Source organism: Sus scrofa, chromosome 1, assembly GCF_054392235.1.
Source record: "Sus scrofa isolate SSC_HxYL_T2T_F1_AM1 chromosome 1, Sscrofa_HxYL_maternal_Yorkshire_Landrace_v2.0, whole genome shotgun sequence".
NCBI lineage: Eukaryota > Metazoa > Chordata > Mammalia > Artiodactyla > Suidae > Sus > Sus scrofa.
The window spans coordinates 241323641-241347993 of NC_139383.1; the positions used below are offsets into that span (position 1 = coordinate 241323641).

The following is a 24353-nucleotide window of genomic DNA, read 5'->3' on the forward strand; positions in this document are numbered from 1 at the left end:
CTTTACTCAAAATTTAGGGTTGGGGCTTTGGTCAAGATAAGGTGAAGCAAGTAGCTGTTGAGGTACCATTTGATTTCAAATCTGGCTAGAGTCCAAGTTTCTCAATGTCATGTCCAATGCCATGAAAACTAGACATTGCTTCCTTCTAGAGTGTGGGGCTCCTATTGAAATATTAAAGTTGCTTAAACTTTCCACATGGAAACAATTCCAGGTCTTACTGTGAAGTGCTGTTGATTAATCCTTGTTAATTAGGATCACCTGGAGATAAAAAAAAAAAAAATCTAGTGACGTCTGTGCTCCAACTCAGAGCCCAAGGTCTAAAGACAAGCCCAGGTAATGACTTTATTTTTAAGCTACCTGGGTAATTCGAAGAGACAATTAAGTTTGAAAATCCCAGTTTTAGAAGAAAGCCACCCCATCTCCTAAAAATTGCCATTTGCTATTGGTTTTAAGACTGGAAAGCTTTAATAAGTTAAATTAATGCTTGGGACCCACCCCAGATAGTCTGGTTTAATTGGTCAGGGTAGTCAGGGCTGGGCATTGGGATATTTCAAGTTCTTCAGGTGATTTTAATATAACGCCAAGTATAGTACAATTTATGGCAACACAGTCATCCCTAACCCCCCTTGTCAGACCAGAGGTGTGGCTTGACTAAAACTGGGGAGGGGGCAGTAGCTCCAGGTGGTGCTGTCCGTGGTACTGAAATGTCACTGCAAGGAACTTTTAATTGGTAGGGAAAATGAGCATTTATTTTAAAGGTGATAAAATCTTCCACACTTGCATGTTTTTTTTTTTCTTTTAACTTGAGAGATATAAAAATTCTTCTACTGTTATGTTTATTTCCAGTTCTATATTATGGCTTGTTAAGGAGAGAGATTTTGAAAGAAAGAGGATTCTTTGCTATTTGTCCAGAGATAAGATAGGGCAATGATCAAAATAATTAGAATTGGTACTCTTGGAAAATCCAAATTTTTTTGGGGGGGTGGAGTAATGATAATGTCCCAAATATTTTTTAAATTTTTTAAATTAAGAGAATTTTTTAAAGTATAAGATAATTCCCATCCAAAATTTGAAAGCATTAATATTTATAGTTATTTTTCTGCTTAAAAAGATGGAAGTGAAATAGTTTGAGAAACAGCCTATTTTCATGGAGTAAGATTCATCTATTTAATGATACTACCACTGAAGATTTCTAGTTGATTCATTTGTGTAGCTTTATTTTTAAAAATGAGTTAATGTGGTGTTATAACCCCAATAAGTAGATACAGCCTAGGAGTTAAAATTTCCCACCTTTCTCTCCACATTTCTTATATCATTACCACAACTCAATTGTCCAGTCAGTAATTTCCTGTATTTCCCATGATCTAAAAACCTACACTCATTCCCTCAAATTTCTACTGAGATGCTATATGTTCCATGATTCCGTCCAATAACAAATCAGTAAATAAAGGGTTGAAGGAACACTTTAAAACTTGCCCAATTGATGACTATTCTCTGAAACAGAGAAAGCATTTTCCAGAGCAAATGACATTATGCAAATATAAGCCTGATACATTAACTTGAAAATGCCAAACATCTGAATACCACCTTATTAGCAAACAGCTTGGAAACACATATGCCTCTTCTTTGCTAAATTCTAACATTTTGCATAAGGTTGCAGTATGTGCATGCACAAAACCTAATACATCATAAACAATTTTCCTTCAGAGCAGGTATGTTTTTAGCCCTCTACAAACAATTGGAAACCAAGTGCTTTAGGCTAGAAACAAAGGCACTTGCTAATACGATCCATGGGCTGTTCGAAGAGTTAATGATCAACATCACTAATTATTAGAGAAATGTATATCAAAATTACAATGAGGTGCTACCTCACACCAGTCAGAATGCCATCATCGTAAAGTCTACAAATAAAAAATGTTGGACAGGGTGTGGAAAAAAGAGAACCCTGTTGGTAGGAATGTTAGTACAGACACTATGGAAAACAGTATGCAAGTCCCTCATAAAACTAAGAATAGAGTTACCATATGATCTAGCAATCCCACTCCTAGCATATATTCAGACAAAACCATGACTCAAAAATATACATACATGTGCTATATTCATAGCAGCACTATTCGCAATAGCTAAGACATGGACATAACCTAAATGTCCATCTACAAATGAATAGATACAGAAGATGTGGTACAGATATAAAATGGAATACTACTCAGCCATCAGAAAGAATGGAATAATGCCATTTGCAACATAGATCAAACTAGAGATTATCATACTAAATGAAGTAATTCAGAAAGATAAGCACTAATACCATCTGATATTACTTATATACAGAATCTAAAATATGACACAACCTATCTACAAAACAGAAACAGACCCACAGACCAGGAGAACTTACTTGTAGTTGCCAAGGGGAAGAGGGTTGGGAGAGGGAGGGAGTGGGAGGTTGAGGTTAGCAGATATAAGCTATTATACATAGAGGGAGTAGACAACAAGGCCCTACTGTATAGCACAGGGAATGATATTCAATAGCCTATGATAAACCATAATAGAAAAGAATATTTTAAAAAGAATTATATATGTGTATAACAATCACTTTGCTGTACAGCAGAAATTAACACAACATTGTAAATCAATTAAACTTGGGGAAAAATGGTTACTGTGGGAAAATCACAAAATCACTCAAGAACTTTTACTTATTACCAAGCTATATAAGTCTGAAACCTGAACTTACCTCTTTGGTGAAAAGAAGAGTATCTGCCCCATACTGTCCTACTCTACATTTCAAAGAAAGATTTCACATCAATCCCATTTTCCCCTAAATGAAAGCTGGGAGCTTTGCCGGTTTGGTTAGTACAGCAATAAAAGACTATAGTTCTCAAACCTTGAACATAGCTTACCCTTCATCTATTCAGCCATTTAATGAGTAAGTCTGGTAGCCACAAGCCTTTAATGGGGTCAAGTCAAGGGGTTTTTAAAAACATCCAAGTCCAACAATTTTCCAATGGTGCTCTCCTCTGGCTAAGGCTGACATCAGTCAGGTAAGACTTCTCTTTGCCAAAAGAGCTCTCAGGACACAGCTAGTTTATCATCAACACAACTGGAATCATTTTAACATAGCCTCTTTAGACTACTGATAGTCCCTATCTCTAAATTAAACACTCTGGGAACCTGCCTATTTATTGACCACTTTCAAAGAGTGCTCTGTAGAGCCCAGAAGCAGACAGACAGAAAAAGGTTTTGAAAGAGGTTCTCTGGAATTGCTGGTCACACTATCAGAACTCCAGGAGGCTGAGGGTGAGCTCATAACTTCCCTAGGCTCTGAGAAGCCTCTGTACCCCAGTGCCTGACTCAGCTGTGTACACAACTCTGCAGTAAACTTGTTTTTCCCATCAAATAATATCAAAAGTTGGAGTTCCCCTCGTGGCTCAGCAGAAACAAATCCAACTAGGAACCATGAGGTTGCGGGTACGATCCCTGGCCTCAGTGGGTTAAGGATCTGGCGTTGCTATGGCTGTGGCACAGGCCCGCAGCTATGGCTCTTATTAGACTCCTAGCCTGGGAACCCCCACAGGCCATGGGTGTAGTCCTAAAAAGCAAAATAATAATAATAATAATAATAATAATAATAATATCCAAACTCTTATTCCCCAAGGAGTCATTTTTTTTTGGAAGTAAACAAAGAAGTCACAAATACTCCCCTCTCACCATATAATAATAATAATAATAATAATAATAATGTCCAAACTCTTATTCTCCAAGAAGTCATTTTTTTATGGAAGTAAACAAAGAAGTCACAAATACCCACCTCTCATTAAGAATTCGTATCACTTTAGCATGAAGGCACTCATCCTCAGAACACACAAACAGGAGACCAAGGTGAGGGAGTGAAAAAATGAATGATTATCAACAAGATGAAGTCTTGCCTCACTTTTATCTAAGGTCCTTCGGGACTCTGCTGCATTGGTGGCTCTTTGGCTTCCATCTGTCACGTAATTCCAGAAAAAAAAAAAACGTATTATGTCTAGGGCCAATGACAGTTTTATAACACTTGAAAAACCTGTTCTACATTGTGTTTCCAGTATGACTCAGCCATTGAAATAAGCATAATGGTGAAAAATATTCATCTGTAACATGAAAAGAATAAGTTTTTGTCACGTGTTTGTTTGTTTTTTTTTACTGCATCTGCAGGATACAGAAGTTCCTGCACCAGGGATCAAACCCACGCCACAGCAGTGACAATGCTGGATCCTTAACCTTCTAAGCCACCAGGGAACACCACCATAATCTTAAGTTAGAGATTAGCATGGGCTGCCTTAAAACTCACAAAATTTTAAAAACTGAATGAAAGTGAAAAATTTTTTTTCATGCAAGTAAACTCAGATTCTCAGTTTAAACAGTAATGACTGTTTTCCCAACATTGATCTCACTTAAAACCTCATTCTCATTTAATTGTTTCCCATAATGTAGTTTAGTTGAAATCCCCAAGCACCACGTCTGTGCACAGATTTTGTTCTTACAAAGAAATAGCCTTCAAACACAAAGAGGATTCATTATCAGAAAAAGGACAGGACCAGCTGGGTGAGAGGGGCACCTAAAACACTCCAGTAAAATCAGAGATCCATCATTCTCATAAATGATAAACCCTTCCAAGCTGACTCTTATCCTCCAAAAAAATCTTCATGAGCCTTCAGAATGCTGTGTCCCTTATCTCAGACTATAAGGTAACACTAGTCATGATGTCTGGGCAACTGCTGGGTCACTGCTTCTGTCCTATTCTTTGGGCATCCTGTCTGGGAGACTGGGAGTGAGATGCAGAGATGGGAGGGACTCTCTTTCACCAGGATCACTCCTCTTCCACTTCTATAAAGTTGGGATACGAGACTATGATGCTGGTCCTCTGGCATCCTGAACAAATCAGGGGCCTTCACTCCAGGGCTGGGTGCAAAGGGGCAGAGTGGGTGGAGCTGACCACTGTCTTCAAAGAGAGACTGTGCCAACATGAACAATTCGCTCTCTCTCATATACTGCAACTGTTCCCCCCAAACTCCAAGGCTAATGGGACTCAAAGCTCTAGGAAGCAGGGTGTCCCCAGTCCTGTCCATCCCAACAACAGAGAAGAACAAAGATCTGGAACCAGAGATCAGCTGCTTGTTTCAAGACCATTCAGTGACCTTGGGGCACATTCTTTCAATTTCCCAAGAATCAAGTTTCTCCAGTTCTCTCAAGTGTTCTTAGCTTTCCAAAACCAAAAGAAATCTTCATGTCTGCAGACCCAGGTCTTGAGCTTTTCAAAGACTTATCCCTCCTTTAGTCATTTAAGGTTTCTTTTTACAGCAGGAAATGCTGAGTAGACACCAAGTTCTTCCCCAGATACAGATATTTTCATGACAGTCTCCCAGAGAGATGAAAATGAGATTTGATATTTCCTTTGGGCCTGCTGACTAATCTCTTTAGGTCAATAGCAAGTACCAACTTGCTCAACAGTGAAGTATTTGGACAGAAGTTATTGCTAGGAGTGGCCCACTGGCATTTTCTAGCTCTGCCTCTTCCTTGCTCCTGGTTTTTCTGTTCTCCACAGTCCTCTTTGAGACATACTGAAAATATACTAAGCAATGATTATGAACCTGACCTTTGGGAATTTGGGATTTGGAATTTTTGTCTTCCTCTGGTAGATTGGAAATATTATCTGTCCACATATGACTACTTTTAATTCTCTGGTAATATATAGCCTACAACTAGAGTAACCATTTGTGCTGCTTTGTCCCCAACAGTCCTGGTTTGTGCCTGTGGTGCTGGCAAAGCTATTAATAGTGCCCGCATTCACTCAGACTGTCCTACTTTGAGTGATAAATTATATCACCCCCAGCTAAGGGGATCTAGCTGCAGTTTTCATAGGCTTCATGTAGTGGAGGGATGTGTGGGAGGAGAAGGACCACAAGAAACCTTAGTTATTTGCTAGGCCATGCAGGCTGTCACCTTTTAAGAAACATTCCTGGAATCATTCCTTCCCAGATGAAGCCACACAGAGAAATTTTGAAGGTATAGACGCCACAGATAGATATGCAGGCACCGCCATTTCCAGACTACATATAAAACATGGGCAAGTTATTTAACTTCCCTGTGCCTCAGAGCTTCCTTGCATGTAAATTGAAGTGAATAAGAGTACCTACTTCAAGAGATTGTTGTGAGTAACATGACTCGATGGGGCTTCACCTACTAACTGCTATAAAGTGATTTCTGCCACGAAGGATGGCCCTGGACCCAGATTCTAGTCACCAACAACTACCTATGGGCTAAACCTAAGGGATGTTGCAGAGGAGATGTGGTGCAAGACTTTGGTTTGGGTATTGAAAAAAAAAAATCCACACAGTAAGATTCTCTCTTTTAGGAAATTGATGCTAATGAACAAGGCTGGTCACTGAAGTTGAATCTCAAGTGATGGGAAGCTTCGTTTCCCCAGGTTAGCCCAGTCACAAAATCCTTAGGTACCAGGGTTCCTGAATCCCCATAAGAAACATCCATGTCTCGATATCCCTGTGTATGCTTGTCATAATCTCCCATTGCCCAGTTTCACCTGTTGATGGGTCTCTTCTGCTGCCTTAAATAAATTCAAAGGGGGGACAAGCTTCATTCACAGAGGACGAGGTGCAGGAAAAACCTGGGACCCCAACTAGAAGCATCCACTTGTGAAATCTTAAATTCTACACCCTACTCTCTGACCACAATTTCAGATCAACTCAGCTCCTTGAAGCTCATCTATCCCTTGGCTTCACTGAAGCCCCTATTATTTCTCAATTTTTCCCCCTCCTGATTTCATTTTTTTCTCTACACAGCCTGGATCATGTGTTTGATCATTTTAACTCCCTTTCACCAACACTTTAATTTCACCTCCCAGTGTTTTTCCACCCAAGGCACTAAAGCTTCCAACACCGAGTTAACCCTACTCCGCACATGAAAGCCACAAAGTTACAGCAGAATACTTAAGATGTGCACTGAGATAGTGCTACAGTCTCGGCAGGCCCTCAACACTGCACATTCCCTCAACTGTGGTCAGCGGCTCACCCACTAATATTCCTGCCTTCCTCACCGCCCTCCACAACGTTACCAATCTTTCCTCCTCCTCTGCTCATGATTTCCCCTCCTCCACCAGCTGGCAACCAGGCACGTATACCCTGGTTTAAGAGACCTTGTCCTCCAGGATAAAATCCAGTGTCCTAAGTCCTTGTTCATCTGCCCTTCCTGAGATCTTGTCCATCCCCTTGGCCTTGCAGTTGGCCAACTCTCAATGCCAATTCATAATCCATTCTGCATAAATGGTTCTATCTATCTGAATGTCTTTTTCTTCTCTCTTCCACCTGACAAACACCGTCCAACTTCTCAAACGCAATCCTCTTTGCCCCATCAATTCAGCGGACACAAGATCAAATCATTCACTTCAGTCTTACCACTTGACACTGCCTGTATATTTCAGTTGTTGCGTAAGGTGTTTGTGGCAGCTGAAGTATCTGTCCACATGTTTTTATTTGACACAAGATTTTCAGCTCTATAAGGTCAGAGGCCTAGTCTTGAGAATCCTCTTTGGATTCTCAGATCACCGAGAAGTCTCCAGGAGGTGTTCAAAATGGGGAGTTGTATAGAGGGAAACCCCAGTCTGGCTGGCAGGACTGGGTTTTCACACTTCTAACCAGCAATGTCAAATCAGGTTCCCCACTGATTTCTGTAGCGCTAGTGTCTGAAATACGTTCTGGTCATACTGTAAACAGAAGGATGTTCAGAGATTCCCCTGAAGCCCCACTGGTGCGAAGCCTAGGTGTCTTGGGATAAGCAAGAGCTTTACCGCAACTCCAACTGGCCTAATTCCCCAACAAGTTAAGAGACAGCAAAGCTCTCTTTGTGAATCTGCTCAGGAAAAAGAGGCAAGGTCTTAAAGACTGAGTTCATGTTGGAGGGACAGGAAGGAAGAAAACCCAGGGAGACAAGAAAGCATTATCTGTCTTCTTAGCTTCAGGTCATTAGCCTGAAGCTAAGAAGACATAAATTGCAAGCATCTGGGAAATGTGGAGCAGCTTTGGCAACAAAACACCCTATTTGAAGAAGCTGGACTCTTTAGACTTCAGATTCCAAAGCAAATGCTTTCTCTGTAAATGCACGCAATTCCAGTAAACTTTTGTTTGGGATTATAATTGTTTTTGTTCAATCTTCATGTTGATTAAGGACTGGAAGATTGTAAAAATTCTTTTCATATTAGTTCTATGTGGCTCCAACTGACCCACTTTTTAAAAATTGAGGTTTAGTTGATTTAAAATGTTGCATTAGTTTCAGGTATAAAGTGATTCAGTTACACATGTATACACATATGTATATTCTTTTTCAGATTCTTTTCCATTATAGGTTATTACAAGACACTGAATACAGTTCCCTGGGCTATGAAGTAGGTTCTTGTTGTTTATATTACATGTAGTAGTATGTATCTGATAATCCCATACTCCTACTTCATCCCTCATCTGTTTCTCCCTGCCCCCCCCCCGCCACTTTCCCTTTTGGTAACCATAAATTTGTTTTCTATGTCTCTGGGTCTATTTCTCTTTTGTAAATAAGTTCATTTGTATCATTTTTTTTTAGATTCCACATTTAAGTGATATCATATGATATTTATCTTTTTCTGACTTACTTCACTTAGTATGATAATATTTAGGTCCATCCACGCTGCTGCAAATGGCATTATTTCATTCTTTTTTACGGCCCAATAACATTCCATTGCGTGTGTGTGTGTGTGTGTGTGTGTGTGTGTGTGTGTGTGTGTGTATATATGTATATATATCATATCTTCTTTATCCAATCCTCTGACAACAGGTATTTAGGTGCTTCCATGTCTTGGCTATTGTAAATAATGCTACTATGAATATTTGGGTGCATGTATCTTTTCAAATTATAGTTTTCTTCAGATATTTGCCCAGAAAGCAATGGATGGATCATATAGTAACTATACTTTTAGTTTTTTAAGGAACCTCCATACTATTCTCTGTAGTGGCTGTACCAATTTACATTCCCACCAACAGTGTAGCAGGGTTCTCTTTTCTACACACCTTCTCCAGCATTTGTTATTTGCAGATTTTTTTGATGATGGCCATTCTGATTGGTGTGAGGTTGTACCTCATTACAGTTTGATTTGCATTTCTCTAATAATTACTGATGATGAGCATCTTTTCAAGTTCCTGTTGGCCAGCTTTATGTCTTCTTCAGAGAAATGTCTATTTCGGTATTCTGCCCATTTTTTGATTGAGTGATTTGTCTTTTCAATATTGAGATGAATGAGCCATTTGTATGTTTTGGACATTAATCCCTTTTAGGTCTCATCATTTGCAAACATTTTCTTTCAGCTCATTGGTTGTCTCTTCATTTCATCATTAGCTTCCTTTACTGTGCAAAAGCTTTTAAGTTTCATTAGGTCCTTTTGTTTATTTTTGCTTTTATTTCCACTGCTCTATAAGAAGTATCCAAAAAGATACTGCTATGGTTTATGTCAAAGAATGTTCTGCCAATGTTTTCCTCTAAGAGACTTATAGTATCCAGTCTAACATTCAGGTCGTTAGTCCATTTCAAGTTTATTTTTGTGTATGGTGTTAGAGAATGTTCTAATTTCATTCTCTTGCATGTAGCTGTCCAGTTTTTCCAGCACCACTTATTGAAGAGACTGTCTTTTCTCCATTGTATATTCTTGCCTCCTTTGCCATAGGTTAGTGATTACAGGTGCGTGGGTTTATTTCTGGGCTTTCTATCCTGTTCTGTGGATCTGTGTTGTCTGTTTTTGTGCATGTACCATACTGTTTTGATGACTGTAGCTTTGTAGTAATGTTTGAAGTTGGGCAGCCTGTTTCCTCCAGCTCCATTTTTCTTCCCCAAGATTGCTTTGGCTATTTGTGGCCTTTCCATACAAATTTAAAAATTTTTTGTTCTAGTTCTATGAAAAACGCCATTGGTAATTTGATAGGAATTGAACTGAATCTATAGATTGCCTTTGGAAGTATAGTCAACTGACTTGCTTCTGAGACTGTGTCTGAGAAGATGTTAAACATCCTAATTACTGTGTATAGGGTCTATAAAGCCATGATGTGATCCTAGTATCTTCTCTACATGCCTCCTGCCCTCCACCTTCCCCCCACACACACACACATCCTTGGCTGTCCCCTTAATTAAATTTTCTAAAGCTTTTCTGTGCATACACATCTCCTGGGACTCTTGTTAAAATTCAGATCCTTGGAGTTCCCACTGTGGCTCAGCAGTAACCAACCCAACTAGTATCCATGAGGATGTAGTTCAATCCCTGGCACTGCTCAGTAGGTTAAAGGATCCGGTGTAGGTCACAGACATGGCTCAGATGCTGCGTTGCTGTGGCTATGGTGTAGGCCAGCAACTGTAGCTCTGATTTGACTCCTAACTTCCATATGCTGCAGGTATGGCCATAAAAAGGAAAAAAAAATGCAGATGCTGACTTAGTTGTTCTGTGGGGGTGGTCTGAGAGGTGATATTTCTAACTTGCTCCCAGGTGATGCCAGTGATGTGTGGATGACCACTCCCTGAGTAGCAAGGCTCTACCCTTCCACTAGTGGACCCAAAGTAGTGGGTCATCCAGGGGACAAATAACAAGATGCTCCACTGATGCACAGGTAGAAAGTATTAGAATTCTATTCATGTTGGACTTGCTGTATCTGTGGCATAGGCCACCAGAGATAGCTCCAATTCAACGTCTAGCCTGGGAACTTCCATATGCTGTGGGTACAGCTCTAAAAGGACAAAAAAAAAAAAAAAAGAATTCTATTCATGTTAATTTATCTGAAACTTTTAAATCTAAACAAACACAGGTACTTTCGTCTATCAGATGGCCTCCCATCAGGATGAGTGAAAGGAATCCTAAGAAAAGTATGGAAATAAAAATCCTCAATTCAGAGAGGTTGACAGAGGTGAACCAAGTTGTCCATTCCCATTCAGCTCATGGCCATATGCTGAAATGCATATGTCACAGAATTTACGGAATGCATTATCTAGTATCAATTAAAGCAATCCTCACAAAATGTATAAGAAGCTTAAATGCCAAGAAACTGCTAATTAAAGATGCCATTAAGAATATACATCTGCCAACCAAAAAGCTGGCCCAGAAATCTAAAATTATAATAAAGATTATTTGGCATATGGACTTACAGTCTTCTTTCATTATGACCTTGAGAGTATATTGCATCTGGAAATAACAGGAGTATATGCATATAATTTTTAAGTAATAATTCCTACTTTGAGGGATAAATATGCAAATATTATTTTACTGATGCAGTGTACAATCAAGGCTTAGACACCACTGCTCTGTACTACCTGCTGGCCTGCCCTGCACCAGGGAATAAACAACCTGGTGTCTCCTTTGGTTAAGCCCTACCCTCATCCTACCTGTTATGACAGCCCACCCTCCACTCTAACTCATGTTTCAGATGAAGCAGCAGTAAAGCCAGTGATCCAAAATTCAAGTTCCCCACACAGTCAGGAAGAGAATCACAAACTCATGAAGAGGGTACAAATATGGTAAGTGGAAACTGACCCTAGATCTCAGCATTAGGAAGTAATAGGGATTAGTGGAGCCTGTGGCAGCATGGAGAATGCAGACCTTTTAGTCTTTCTATTCTTTGCACATATGGGCATGCAGAGCCAGAGTTGCCAGATTTTCTAATATTTCAATGAAAAAGTACATTTGGAATTTTACTGGATGTGACGTAATGTTTAAACAGGCATGCACACACAAACACACACGCACCCCTGAACTTGACTTCAAAGCACATTTGGACCATGAGCCATCAGTTTGCTCTATCCACTGTGTGTAGTATAAAACCTTAACTGCAGTCATAAATAATTAATCATGCTTAATAATAAAATTAATCATAATTAACAAAAGGGAGGCAAGAAGGGAAGAGCAAGGTTCAGAAGTCATGAACGCAGAGTCAATACAAAATTAAAACCTGTGAAGGGACCAGAAAAGAGAAAGTAGTGACAGGAAGAAGATGATGAAGAGGCCAAGTTAATGAGAACAAAAGAACAAAAGCTGTTTGCTGCCTCCTTTTCTCCCTCCTAGGGGGTCAGTAATTAACTCACTTTCCCAGAGTTGTAGGTCCACAATGCATGGCCTTGGCAAAGTGTCTGTCACCATTTTTTTCTGAACAAGACTACATTCCCCAACATTCCTTGCAGTAAGTGTCAGTGTGAATGAGCTTTAGCCCATGGAATGTGAGGAGAGATGTGCAGAACTGCCAGGTGTGGTCCATAAACACACATACACACAGGCTCCTCACTCTTCTCTCCTCTTCCTAACTGCATGAGGAGGCAAAGGTCTGGAGGAAGGTAAATCGCTGTGAACCAAGAAGCTAAACTCAGTTCTCACCCAACACAGATCTACTGGGATTATGATGAGAGTGTGAAGTAGACTTTTTTTTTTTTTTCATCTTTTTGCTATTTCTTGGGCCATTCCCGCGGCATATGGAGGTTCCCAGGCTAGGGGTCCAATAGGAGCTGTAGCCACCAGCCTACGCCAGAGCGACAGCAACGCGGGATCCAAGCCTCGTCTGCAACCTACACCACAGCTCACGGCAACACCGGATCGTTAACCCACTGAGCAAGGGCAGGGACCGAACCCGCAACCTCATGGTTCCCAGTCAGATTCATTAACCACTGCGCCACAACAGGAACTCCCTTCTGTTTTCTTAAACTACTGAGATCTTGGTCTTGTCCTCCCCACTTCAAGCATATTAATCATCCTCTTGCTCAAAAATCTTTACTTACTCAGCAAAACATGCCACTTTCTCTATTACTCCAATGGCATGATTCCAGTCTTCTGGCCTCTCATCTCTGAGTGTCCGCCACTTTGCTGTAAGACCTTCACAGCAAGCACGAAATGATGCTCCTCACCCATGGATGTAGGGTATGACCAGTGCAGAATGGAACAGGATCATCACCTTCTTTTTCCCATATGGTACACTTCTAATGATGGAGCCTGTGATGCCTATCTGCTAACCCCACCATGTTTTTTTATTGGTGCTTGTCTTTTGCTACATCTTCTCCACTTTATAATTCCAGATGTATCTCTCAGATTATCAGAGTTTTTAAGTCACTACCACATTAGATTTTTTTGTTTTTCTGCAGTATTACCTCCTTTGTATGCCTATGTGGGTCCGTTTTGTTTTTACCTTTTCAACATCCTTTCACCTTTACTGTAATAATAGCACTTCTATTTCATTTACATGTAGTCTTCATGGTACTAGCAATAGAGGAAGTCTGCTTTCTTCCAATCTAAGGATTGAACATTCCTCAGGCCATACCAGCCACTCTCCCCTCTTAAATCAGAGACATAAGAATTAAAAGATATTAGACCTAACAGACCATCCATTAATTCCTGCAGCCTAGAAACACAAAGCATCTTTTCCCCAACTTAATTACTCAACTTTTCCCTCAGTTCTATGAGTCTTTCAAAACAAAAGGACAAAAACCCAATTAAAAATGGGCAAAGAACTTGAGTAGACATTTCTCCAAGTAAGACATACAAATAGCTGGGGTTCCCATTGTGACTCAGTAGGTTCAGAACCCAACTGGTATCCATGAGAATGTAGGTTCGATCCCCAGCCTTGCTCAGTGGGTTAAGGATCTAGTGTTGCCACAAGATATGGCATAGGTCATGGATGCGGCTCGGATCTGGCATTACTGTGGCTGTGGTGTAGGCAGGCGGCTACAGCTCCAATTGGACCCTTAGCCTGGGAACCTCAACAATATGCTGCGGGTGCAGCCCTAAAAAGCAAATAAATACACACACACACACACACACACACACACACACAAATAGTCAACAAGCACATGAAAATTGATGCTAAATATCATTAGTTATTAGAAAATGCAACCCAAAATCACAGTGATATCACACTTCATACCCATAAGGATAGATATAATTGTAAAAAAGGAAAATAATAATCATTGACAAGGAAGTAAAGAAATTAGAACCCTTATAGATTGCTGAGTATAGAATGATCAAGTGGCTAATAAAAATAGTTTGGCAGTTAAAAATTAAACATAGTTACCACACAATCCAGCAATTTCACTCCGAGGTTTATATCCCAAAGAACTGAAAACAGGTACTCAGGTAAGGACATGTGAACGCATGTTCATAGCAGCACTAGTCACAACAGACAAAAGGTCAAGACAGCCCAGTGTCCACCAGTGGATGAACGGATGAACAAATTGTGGTATATCCACAAAATAGTGTGTTATTCAGCTTAAAAAGAAATTAAGATGTGATGGGCTACCACATGGATGAACTTCAAAAACATTATGGTAAGCAAAAGAAGCAAGGCACAAAAGGCCACGTATTACAGGATTCCATGTATAGGAAACACATGTATAGAGAGCAATCATAAAGACAGAACACAGACTGGTGGTTACTAGGGGGAGAGGGGACAGAGGAATGAGAAACATGTGCTGAATAGGTATGAGGTTTCCTTTAGGAGTGATGAACATGTTTCAGAACTAGTTTACTTAGTGGTTGCACCACTCTGAAAAATGAACTAAATGCCACTGACCTGTTCATCTTAAAATGGTTAGTTTTATGTTCTGTTAGTTTCACACACATACCCACACAAATGTATTCTCTCACAATTCTAGCAGTCAGAAGACCTAAATAAAATCAAGGGGTTGACAAGTCTGTGTTCTTTCTAGAGGTTCTAGAGAGGAATTCACACCTTGCCTTTTCTAGCTTCTAGAGGTTCCTACATTCCTTGACTTGTGGCCTCCTTCTGGCAATGGCAACCCTCTGACCTCTGCTCTTTCATCACATCTCCTTCTCAGACTCCGACCCCCCTGCTTCCCTCTGGAAGGCCCCTGTGGATTATTCAGGCTACTGTTTCCATTTCAAGATCCTTAATCCAGCTGCAAAGTGCCTTTTGCCCTATAAAGTAAGCCAGATTTCAGGGATTAGGATGTGAACCACCTTGGGAGCCATTATGCTATCTACCAGACCCCTTTCTGTCCTTCAAAGAATTTCCTTTCCTGCTTGTAATCACAGAGCCTCAAGCAGCAAAATGCGCCCTATTTTTCAGCGTTGCCTTTTGAATGAATGCGAAACATAACAGTAGCAAGCAGGAGTTGGTGATGTCTTGGCCAGGACGGGAGAATGACTAAGGAAATATGTAAGAATTTTATGTCTGACACAGTGTTTTCCCCAGGAACAAGGAAGCCAGGCAGATACTTAATGAGTATCTGAGGGCTGAAAGAATAAAAGGATGAGAATAAAATATGGAAAGTCTAACTAAACCATTTAATCAGAGGCCAGAGAAGCAAGAAGACTGCACAGAGTCAGAAAAATGTGTTAAATATGAAAATCCAAATTAGAACACTTCGTAGCATGTACAGTAGGAGAGCTAGTAACCACCCTTTTTTATGGGGTGACACCCTCCTGCTGTTAAGCCGAGATCTGCGTCAGAAATCCCTCAGGTCCAGGAAGTCCTCTGCTGTCCCCAGACAGAGTTAACAGCTTTCTTCATCCCACAAATATGTGCTGAGCACTTTCCGTGTTGCTCTGAACTGTTATAGTCATGGTCAGTTCTTCCAATTGGCTTCAGTCTCAGCCACTGCCTAAAAGTGTCCAGGAACACAGTGGGGGCTTACATGTTAGCCAGAGTTAAGAAAAGCAAAATGTAATTTCCCATTGTGGCTCAGCAGTAACAAACCTGAATAGTATCCATGAGGACATGAGTTCGATCCCTGGCCTTACTCAGTAGGGTAAGGATTCGGTGATGCTATGAGCTGTGGTGTAGGTCAAAGATGTGTCTCAGATCTGGCGTTACTGTGGCTGTGTCTGTGGATGGCAGCTGTAGCTCTGGTTTGACCCCTAGCCCTAAAAAGCAAAAAAAAAAAAAAAAAAAAAAAAAAAGCAAAATGGTGGCAGAGCCAAAAAGAAAACTATGGGAGACAGTTTTTTAAAGACGTCTTCATTTTTTGGCCGTTTTCATAGGACTCTGCAATATATTGAAAAAAAAAAAAAAACTCAAGTTTGGAATCACAGAACCCTTGGGTGCCCTCAGGAATCTATAAGCTCCATAACTTTCAGGGTGAGTTTACCAAAACATGACATGTGTTTTCATGGATATACCACCCGCAAGCCCTATTGGCCTGGTGAGCAGTCAATTGTGGGGACAGTTGAACTTTCTGACAGGCCAGGCCACTTTACTTATCTGACTGCTTCTGCCTTAAACAGACTGTTAATATTGCAAACTCATTTGACTTTGACCTAGAAATTTTTTTCACGCAAAGCTGAGCAAGCTAGGGTTTTTATTAGCAAGTTAGGGTTCCCGGAACAGCAAAGAACACTCTTTGTTCAATGTATCTTCTTGGGGTCTAGGCTTCACTTGTATTTCATTCTCAAGAGCCATTAGCATGAGTCATCTCTGCCTTTAGAGATATGTGTTTGCCGAAAAGGGAGGGGGGTATGTGTTTGTCCAGGGTGGAGAAAGCCTTGAGGGTGGCTGGATACTGCCTTTTCTCTCTCTGCTTGGGTTACAACCTTCAGTCGGTACACACGGGGTGAACTAGCTGACCTAAAACAACCCTGATGGTTGGAATCGCCCACAAAGCCATGGTCTCTAGGATTTTATTTAAGTGTGACCATTAGAATTATTGCCTTCAGAACTGAGAACTTAACGTCCCCACATGATGTTTTGCAACTTTGGTCTTTTAGAGTCAGGGAAACAGAGTAAGAGTATAATTATGCCCCTTCTCCTCCAAAATAATGAACAAAACCATGCTTAAGAATAAGAAGGAGTTCCTATCCTGGCTCAGTGGTTAATGAATCTGACTAGGAACCATGAGGTTGCAGGTTCGATCCCTGGCCTTGCTCAGTGGGTTAAGGATCTGGCGTTGCTGTGAGCTGTGGTGTAGGTCGCAGATGCAGCTCAGATCCCGTGTTGCTGTAGCTGTGGCATAGGCCAGCAGCAACAGCTCCGATTAGACCCCTAGCCTGGGAACCTCCATATGCCTCGGGAGCAGCCCTAGAAAAGACAAAAAAAAAAAAAAAAAGAATAAAGAAAACAGGAGTCCCCTTCATGGCTCAGTGGTTAACAAACCCAACTAGGATCCATGAGGATGTGAGTTCAATCCCTGGCCTCGCTCTGTGGGTTAAGAATCCAGCGTTTCTGTTAGCTGTGGTGTAGGTTGCAGACGCAGCTCTGATCCCAAGTTGCTGTGGCTGTGGTGTAGGCCAGCAGCTGTCGTTCAGATTTGACCTCTAGCCTGGGAACTTCCATATGCAATAGGTGTGGCCCTAAAAAGACGAGAAAAAAAAAAAAAAAAAAAGAATAAGGAATCCAGTACACTGTCATGTTTAAACTCAGCCAAACTCCCCTTCATTTCCCTAACACTTGGTAGTTAATTCCTAAGCAATTTCTCCCTGTTAAATCAAGTTTCTGTGCACAGGCTGTGCACTGAGGAAAGTGGTGTGTGTGCACTATTGAGGGAGCACCCACTCAAGATCAGAGCAAAGTGACCTGAAGACAAAGGTGCTGAGCACAATCTCATGCTCTCTATGAGCCATGGAAATGTCCCTTCTTTTTTGCTCCCGTGCTAGACAAATGGTGTGGTGACCAGATGCACCATATTTTCCGTGACAGCCTGATTTCATATGTTCTGTCCTATTCTCTTGTAGGTCTACAGACAGTTGTCTGAACATGTGAGCTAGTTTCTGTGTCAGAATGTGAGGCAGAGGCAGCATAGCACAGGGCAAGGGAAGTCACCTTTTTAAAGCCCCGTTCACCCACGGGGACAAGCAAAGGCAATTCCTGGGACACATGCATACATTAAAAAAATAAAATTTAGGAGTTCCCATTGTGGCTCAGTGGGTTAAGGATCCAGTGTTGCCACAAGCTGTGGGGTAGTTCACAGATGCGGCTCAGATCCAGCATTGCCATAGCTGTAGCATAGGAGGCAGCTGCAGTTCAATTTGACTCCTAGCCTGGGAACTTCCCATATGCCACAGGTGTGGCCAGTTAAAAAAAAAATTAATAAAAAATAAAGATATTATTACTTACCAATACAAACATCCCACAAATCAACCCATTTTCAAAGAACTAATAAATTCTAGAATTTAAGTGTATCTTAGGCTTTATCTTATTTACTTTGCTGATTAGAAAGCCACAAGGTCCAGCATCCAAATAAGTAAGGATGACACACTGTACACCTTAGGCATATTTCTGAGCATAATGATTTTTGAAATCACTCCTGCACAGGTCAGGAGTGTGGACCACATACCAGACCCGGCTTTGGGGTGAGAGATTCAACATTCTTTCAGAGGAAAATGGAAGGTCACAACCAAGCAGGAATCAGTAACCTCAGTGCCCTCCTACAGAGCGATAGGCAGTGAATGACAGTGTCAACACACTCTAGGAGGCCTCGCCCTCCAGGAGGGTAGAGGCTACAGTGAAATACTGCACTTTCAGGACCATCACCACTGTTTCCAAGGAGAACCGTACTGATCATGCTCTTCCCAGAACCAGACCTCTACCTCTTACGGCAAAGTGCTTCCTAACAATTTCAGCCTTTTTGTTTGAATTGATTACTGACTGCTCCATCCTGTGCTCAGATCTTTGATTATCTGGTGAAGTGACAGGAAAGTAGAGTTACTAGATTAAAAGAAATAAACCTCTCTCCCTCTCCCCCTCCCTCCCTCTCTCTCTCTCAATCTCTCTCTCTGTTCCTCTGGGTACACCAGAGAGGCTTATTACCCAGGCTTTAGTATCTAATGTTCCTAGGTTCATCCTGACCCCTCCCTAGCTGTATGATCTTGGCAGACTCCTAGAAGCTTCCATTTGCTCATGTGTTAGGAGAACACAATAATAACTACTTCTGTATTAGTTTGTTAGGGTCAGATGGCATTATTTCTAGAAAACATGTGGGATATATATATATATATATATATATATATATATATATAAATGTGTCTGCACAGTGCCTAGCTCTCTGATTTAATGCATCCATTACATTAATGGATCAGATTATTCTACTATCTGACAATTCTTCTCCCTTGCTCAAAAACCTCCATTGGCGCCCCATTCTGAGAGGATGAGGTTTAAACTTTCCATCTGACATACAAGGTCTTCTGACCTGCTTTCCGAGTAGATTTCCCACAGAGCCCTTCATGCACTCAATGTTCCAGCTTTCTATGAACCACTTGAGTTTCTTATTCATGTCCAACACTTTGCTCTCTCTGCCTGGGGTGCTTCAATTCATCCTCTAATATCTAAATGTGTTTCTATTGTATATAGGATAGATGGTCAACAGGGACCTGTTGTACAGCCAGGGAATCCTACCCAATATTCTGTGTTAACCTACATGGGCAAAGATTTTGAAAAAGAATGGCTATGTGTGTATGTATGACTGAATCACTTTGCAGGAATGATACCAACATTGTAAATCAACTATACTTTAATAAAAAAATGTTTTTAAGTAGTCTAGGAGTTCCTGTTGTGGCTCAGTGGAAACAAATCTGAATCCATGAGAATGCAGATTCAATTCTTGGCCTTGCTCAGTGGGTTAAGATCTGGCATTGCCGTGAGCTGTGGTGTAGGTCACAGACGAGGCTTGGATCTGGAGTGGCTATGGCTATGGCGTAGGTTGGCAGCTGTAGACTGGGAACATCCATATGCTGTGCATGTGGCCCTAAAAAGACCAAAAAATAAATAAAAGTAGTCTAAAAAAGATGCACGGGGGAGGGGGAGTGTGTGTGTGTATGTTTCTTTGCATGAGATCTTAGTTTGTTTTTATCAGTTGTCAAAAATTGGGAGATTTCACCTAAAAGAGGGAATTTCTACATTCTCATGAATATAGATCAGCACTTTGGGCTTACATGGCCAGGTGGCAATCATTGGCTTGGCATTGGCTTGGCATTGGCCAACACGTTAGGAGAGACAAGCATTCACCAGTTTACCCCAGTCACCACCACATCCTATAGTGTGTCACATCAGCCTGATTTACTAATTAGGTTTTTGACTTGGTATTACAAAGGCATTTCAGTCTATAATTCCTCATCTAAGTCTTACCTTCCCTGAGCCCTTCATAAATTCTTCCCTGATTCTTCTGTATTAGAAATTTTTCTTCCTCTTCTTCAACTCCCATAAGCTGTATCTGTGAAAGCATATGTCACTGCTTTAACATTAACACTACAATATATGGTAATGTAATACTTTATATTTTTACCTCACTGCCCTTCCTAAAGCACAAGCTCCATGAGACAGAGCCCATAACAGGACTATGCCTGGCTTAGAATCAGATATAAGCAGGTATTTGATTAATAATGTTAATGGAACAAAAATCAGATATTTAATCATGGGAAAGTCATATCTCACAAGGCGTGCAGACTTTTCTCCCTGGGATGGGCTAAGTTTCAATCATCGATTATTCTCCCTAGGACAAAATTATTAAGGAGCTGGTGGGAGACGGTTGGGATAGCAGGAGGTAATGGGGGAAGGTAGGTCCACTAAGGAAGAAGAGAGTCACACATATAAGCCTAATGCCCAGTTTCAAATTTTGTCCTATAGTTACTTGCAGGAAAATTATCCTTAAACTCTTTAATGGCAGGTGTGTTATAATTTTGTATATGGTTAACACTTTATTTTGTTCTGTGTATTGTCATAGATATTATTCCTATAGAATCACACAAAACTCATAAGGTCAAGGCAGTGTCATTGCCTCCAGTTACAGAGATAGAAGCTGAAACTGTACTTTGGATAAATAAAATGCCCTTCCTAACAGCTCCTGACTTCTGAAGGCTGAAATGATGCAAAGACTTGCAAGAGGCAGGGCAGTGAGTGCTTGAATCCATCCCCTAATATTTAAAAGTGTGTGTGCGTAGGTGTGGATGTGTGTGTGTGTGTGTATGTGTGTGTGTGTCTGAGCTGACGTAACATGTCAGTCTGTACCATTAAGGCTGTCACAACACATCCTGCAAAGAATCACAATCACTCTCTTCTTACAGATTCTCCTTGTCAACTGCACTGTTCAACGACATGTTGGCAATGCAGAGAAAGGGCAAAAGAAAAAACAAATTCAGGTCTAATATGTACGTAGTTTTAAAAGCTTACTTCAAAAAAAAATTAACTCTTCCTTCCTAGCAAGCAAACAAGAAGGTCTGATAGTGCTGAGACCACCTTATGTTGTATAGTTGTTCACCATTTAGAAAGGACTTTATGGAACTGCTTCCTTTTTGCTTAAAGCATCAGTATCTAAAAAGCCCCTTCCCAAGCAAGCCCTCATTTGGTGGAGTCTTCTTATAAGGGGGTAGGTGGACGGGCTTGAGATGTCATCCCTGCACAGGCTAAATAAACTGGAAACAGTAACTCCAATACAAGGGAATAATACAGCAGCAACATGCTGGACTCTCAGAAATGTCAGAATGTAAAAACTCAAAGTTTAGACACTGCACAAAACCATTTCTTGAATCTAGGCTGGTGTTTCTCCAAATACTCAGTTTTTTTAGTTCAAGGTGGGCATCAGTCCGGTACTGCAGAAAAAGGCAGGGTCAGGGTTTTAGAGGTTCATCAGCACTCCCAGCCCCTCTACCTTGGCTCAGAGTCATAGAAGGAAGAGGTACATTTCCATGGACCACCCCACTGCGCTAGTGTCCAGGTGGCCCTAAATAGGATAAGAACTAAAAACAAATCAAAACGTGTCTTACATCCAAAATCTCAGGGGTGCGTGGGTACACTGTTGGGTTCTAAAGAACTCAAGGTGATGGAGTTCCTGTCATGGCTCAGTGGTTAATGAACCTGACTAGTATCCATGAGGACACGGGTTCAGTCCCTGGCCTCGCTCAGGGAGTTGAGGATCTGGTGTTGCTGTGAACTGTGGTGTAGGTCATAGACGAGCTCAGATCTAGCTTTGCTGTGGCTGTGGTGTAGGCCAGCAGCTACAGCTCTGATTCAAAGATTCAATCCCTAGTCTGGGAACCTCCATATGCTTTGGATGCGGCCCTATTTAAAAAAAAAAAAAAAAAAAAAAAAACCGAGCGGACATCAATGCTCTAGAGCTAATCAGTCTTGGTAAAACGTTCTTATTCCATAGTCTTTCCATCTTGAAAGGGGTCCCATGTACCCTTTGAAAATTTAAGACTTGGGCTGCTTTCTATAAAAGGTGAAAGGAACTGAAGGACTTGTCAACTGCCATGGGAAACCGTCTCCTGAGTTATAACTGAGTTTGTAACTAACGCCCCTTTCTTAGAATAGAAGACACCAGGTTTGACCTTGGCCTGGCCAGGTTCATTCAAGTTTCCCATCAAAGATGGTATCTTCTCTGTGCAGGGAGAGAGAAAAGCAGAGTGTGCTCAGCATGCCCACGTCCACTGCAGGCAAGTCTGCTTTTGTTTAAAGTCAGAAGATACTAACATGCTACAAAAATAAAGACTACTGCAGGCCCTTGGGAATGGAACATAAGTGGCAAGCATTTTGTGTTTAAGTGTGGGGGATTAAACTAAGTCCTTGCCTGACATACCCTTCCCTAGAGTTTCAACCGCTCTTCAATGCCCAGCTCCAAGGCCACCTTTGGCAACAAATCTCTCACTAATTCCAACCACAACACTCTAAACCCTTCACTTGGCATTACTTATGCCCTATGATAGAGCTGCTCGCTGTGTTTTGTGCCCCCATTAGACAGGTCAGCGCTGCTGCCACATCTTTTATATTTGCCTTCCCTACACCACTTGGCAAGATCCATCGATACACAGCTGATGCTTGACAAACATGTGTTAAATTAATGTCTAAATTAATTCCTTGGCTTGGTTCACCAAGGATTTAAAGAGCTGAAGGAATGAATGACAGATGGGAACGTGCCTTCCCTGCCCCAAATGGGCTATCACAGCTCATGAGGACAGAGTGAGAAATGCCTTCAGTGATTCCTCTTAGCTCTTAACTCATATGAATGATAACTGCCATTTAGCTTGGGCTTTCCATGCCCACTGCGCTGAGTGCAACACACACACACACACACACACACAGGCTCGCTCGCTCTTTGCAGAAGACGAAAGCTGAGGCTATTTAACTTCTCTGTGCCTGAGATTGCACAGTGAGGAAGGGGTAGCAGTGTGATTCGTCCTCACAGCCCTTGCTTTTATCCAGCCCATCACACTCCTCCCTTCCGAACTCTTGTTCCCAAAGCGAATGCCGATGGTGTGATTATAAAACCCTGCGCCTCTCATTTCCTTTCCACTTCCTGCTGCTCTCAACTAACCCACGCTATCACTTGACAGGCATGGGAGGGTGATAAAGAAAATCTGGACAGCACTGAAGACAGGAAATGAATTTTACTGTGGCGAAATTCAAATTGCAACCATTTTGACAAGAGGAAGATAGGAAAGAAGCACTCAAGGCTTTTAGGGATGTTTTCAAAAGACAAGCGCCTCTTCATGGACTGAGCTGATTTTTTTTTTTTTTAAACAAAGACAAGATATGAGTCCTCTGGAAAGCTGCCCAAGCACAGGGCTTTGTTTATCTCCCAGGACAGAGAGAATGGAAAGGGCACGTTGCAGCTCAGTCAGACCTTCAGGGAGTGAGCTGTTATCTTTCCTGCCACCAAGGGCCCATGAGCACATCACTCAATGTACTGCATGAAAGTGTCCAGCACCATAGGTGCTTCTCAACCGGAAAACACAAAGCCACTTCATGACCCTCTGCAGGATGACATGCTTCTCTCTGAATGGCAGATCCACCTAAGCTAATCCCCTACAGGCAGTGTCACCAAATGAGTGTCATTCATAGCATTGGGTATAGACATAAATGTCAGACTTAATAACAAGATACTATTTTCTTTCTTTCTTTCTCTTTCTTTCTTTGTCTCTTTAGGGCCGCACTTGCGGTGTAGGGAGGTTCCCAGGCTGGGGTCAAACTGGAGCTGCAGCCGTTGGCCTATGCCACAGCCACAGCAACTCAGGATCCAAGCCACGTCTGTGACCTATACCACAGCTCCCAGCAATGCCGGATCCTTAACCCACTGAGCAATGCCAGGGATCGAACCTGCGTCCTCATGGATACTAGTCAGATTCGTTTCCGCTGAGCCACCATGGGAACTCCAAGAAACCATTTTCTTAATGACTGAAATGAAGCCATGGTTCATTAAGCTGATACTAAAAGCCGTGGAAGGACATCCAGCAGTGTTTTACATTCATTTCTCTGTTTCTCGCCAAATAGACATGGTGTTGTTGCACAGTATTGCACAAGTGGTATTTATGACTGTTTTTATTTTAGGATCAGAAATAAAGACCTGACTGAGAAATCCAAAAGGCTCCCTTTTAACCAGGGTTC

At 41.4% G+C, this 24353-nt stretch overlaps 1 protein-coding gene across 3 annotated transcripts in view; it reads right to left on the bottom strand.

Moving 5' to 3' along the window:
* The window catches only part of GNA14 (G protein subunit alpha 14), a 203432-nt gene that overhangs the window by 138907 nt on the left and 40172 nt on the right, over positions 1–24353 (bottom strand). The window contains exons 1-2 of one of the 3 annotated variants that reach the window (XM_084967637.1): positions 20103–20187; positions 3803–3979 (exon numbers count right to left, since the gene is read on the bottom strand). The exons of the other annotated variants lie outside the window; for them this stretch is intronic. Of the exons in view, the coding sequence (XP_084823763.1) occupies positions 3803–3809 (7 nt within the window). The 5' untranslated portion in view covers positions 3810–3979; positions 20103–20187. Of the gene's footprint in view, positions 1–3802; positions 3980–20102; positions 20188–24353 lie in introns of those variants that run through there. 3 annotated transcript variants of the gene reach the window in all.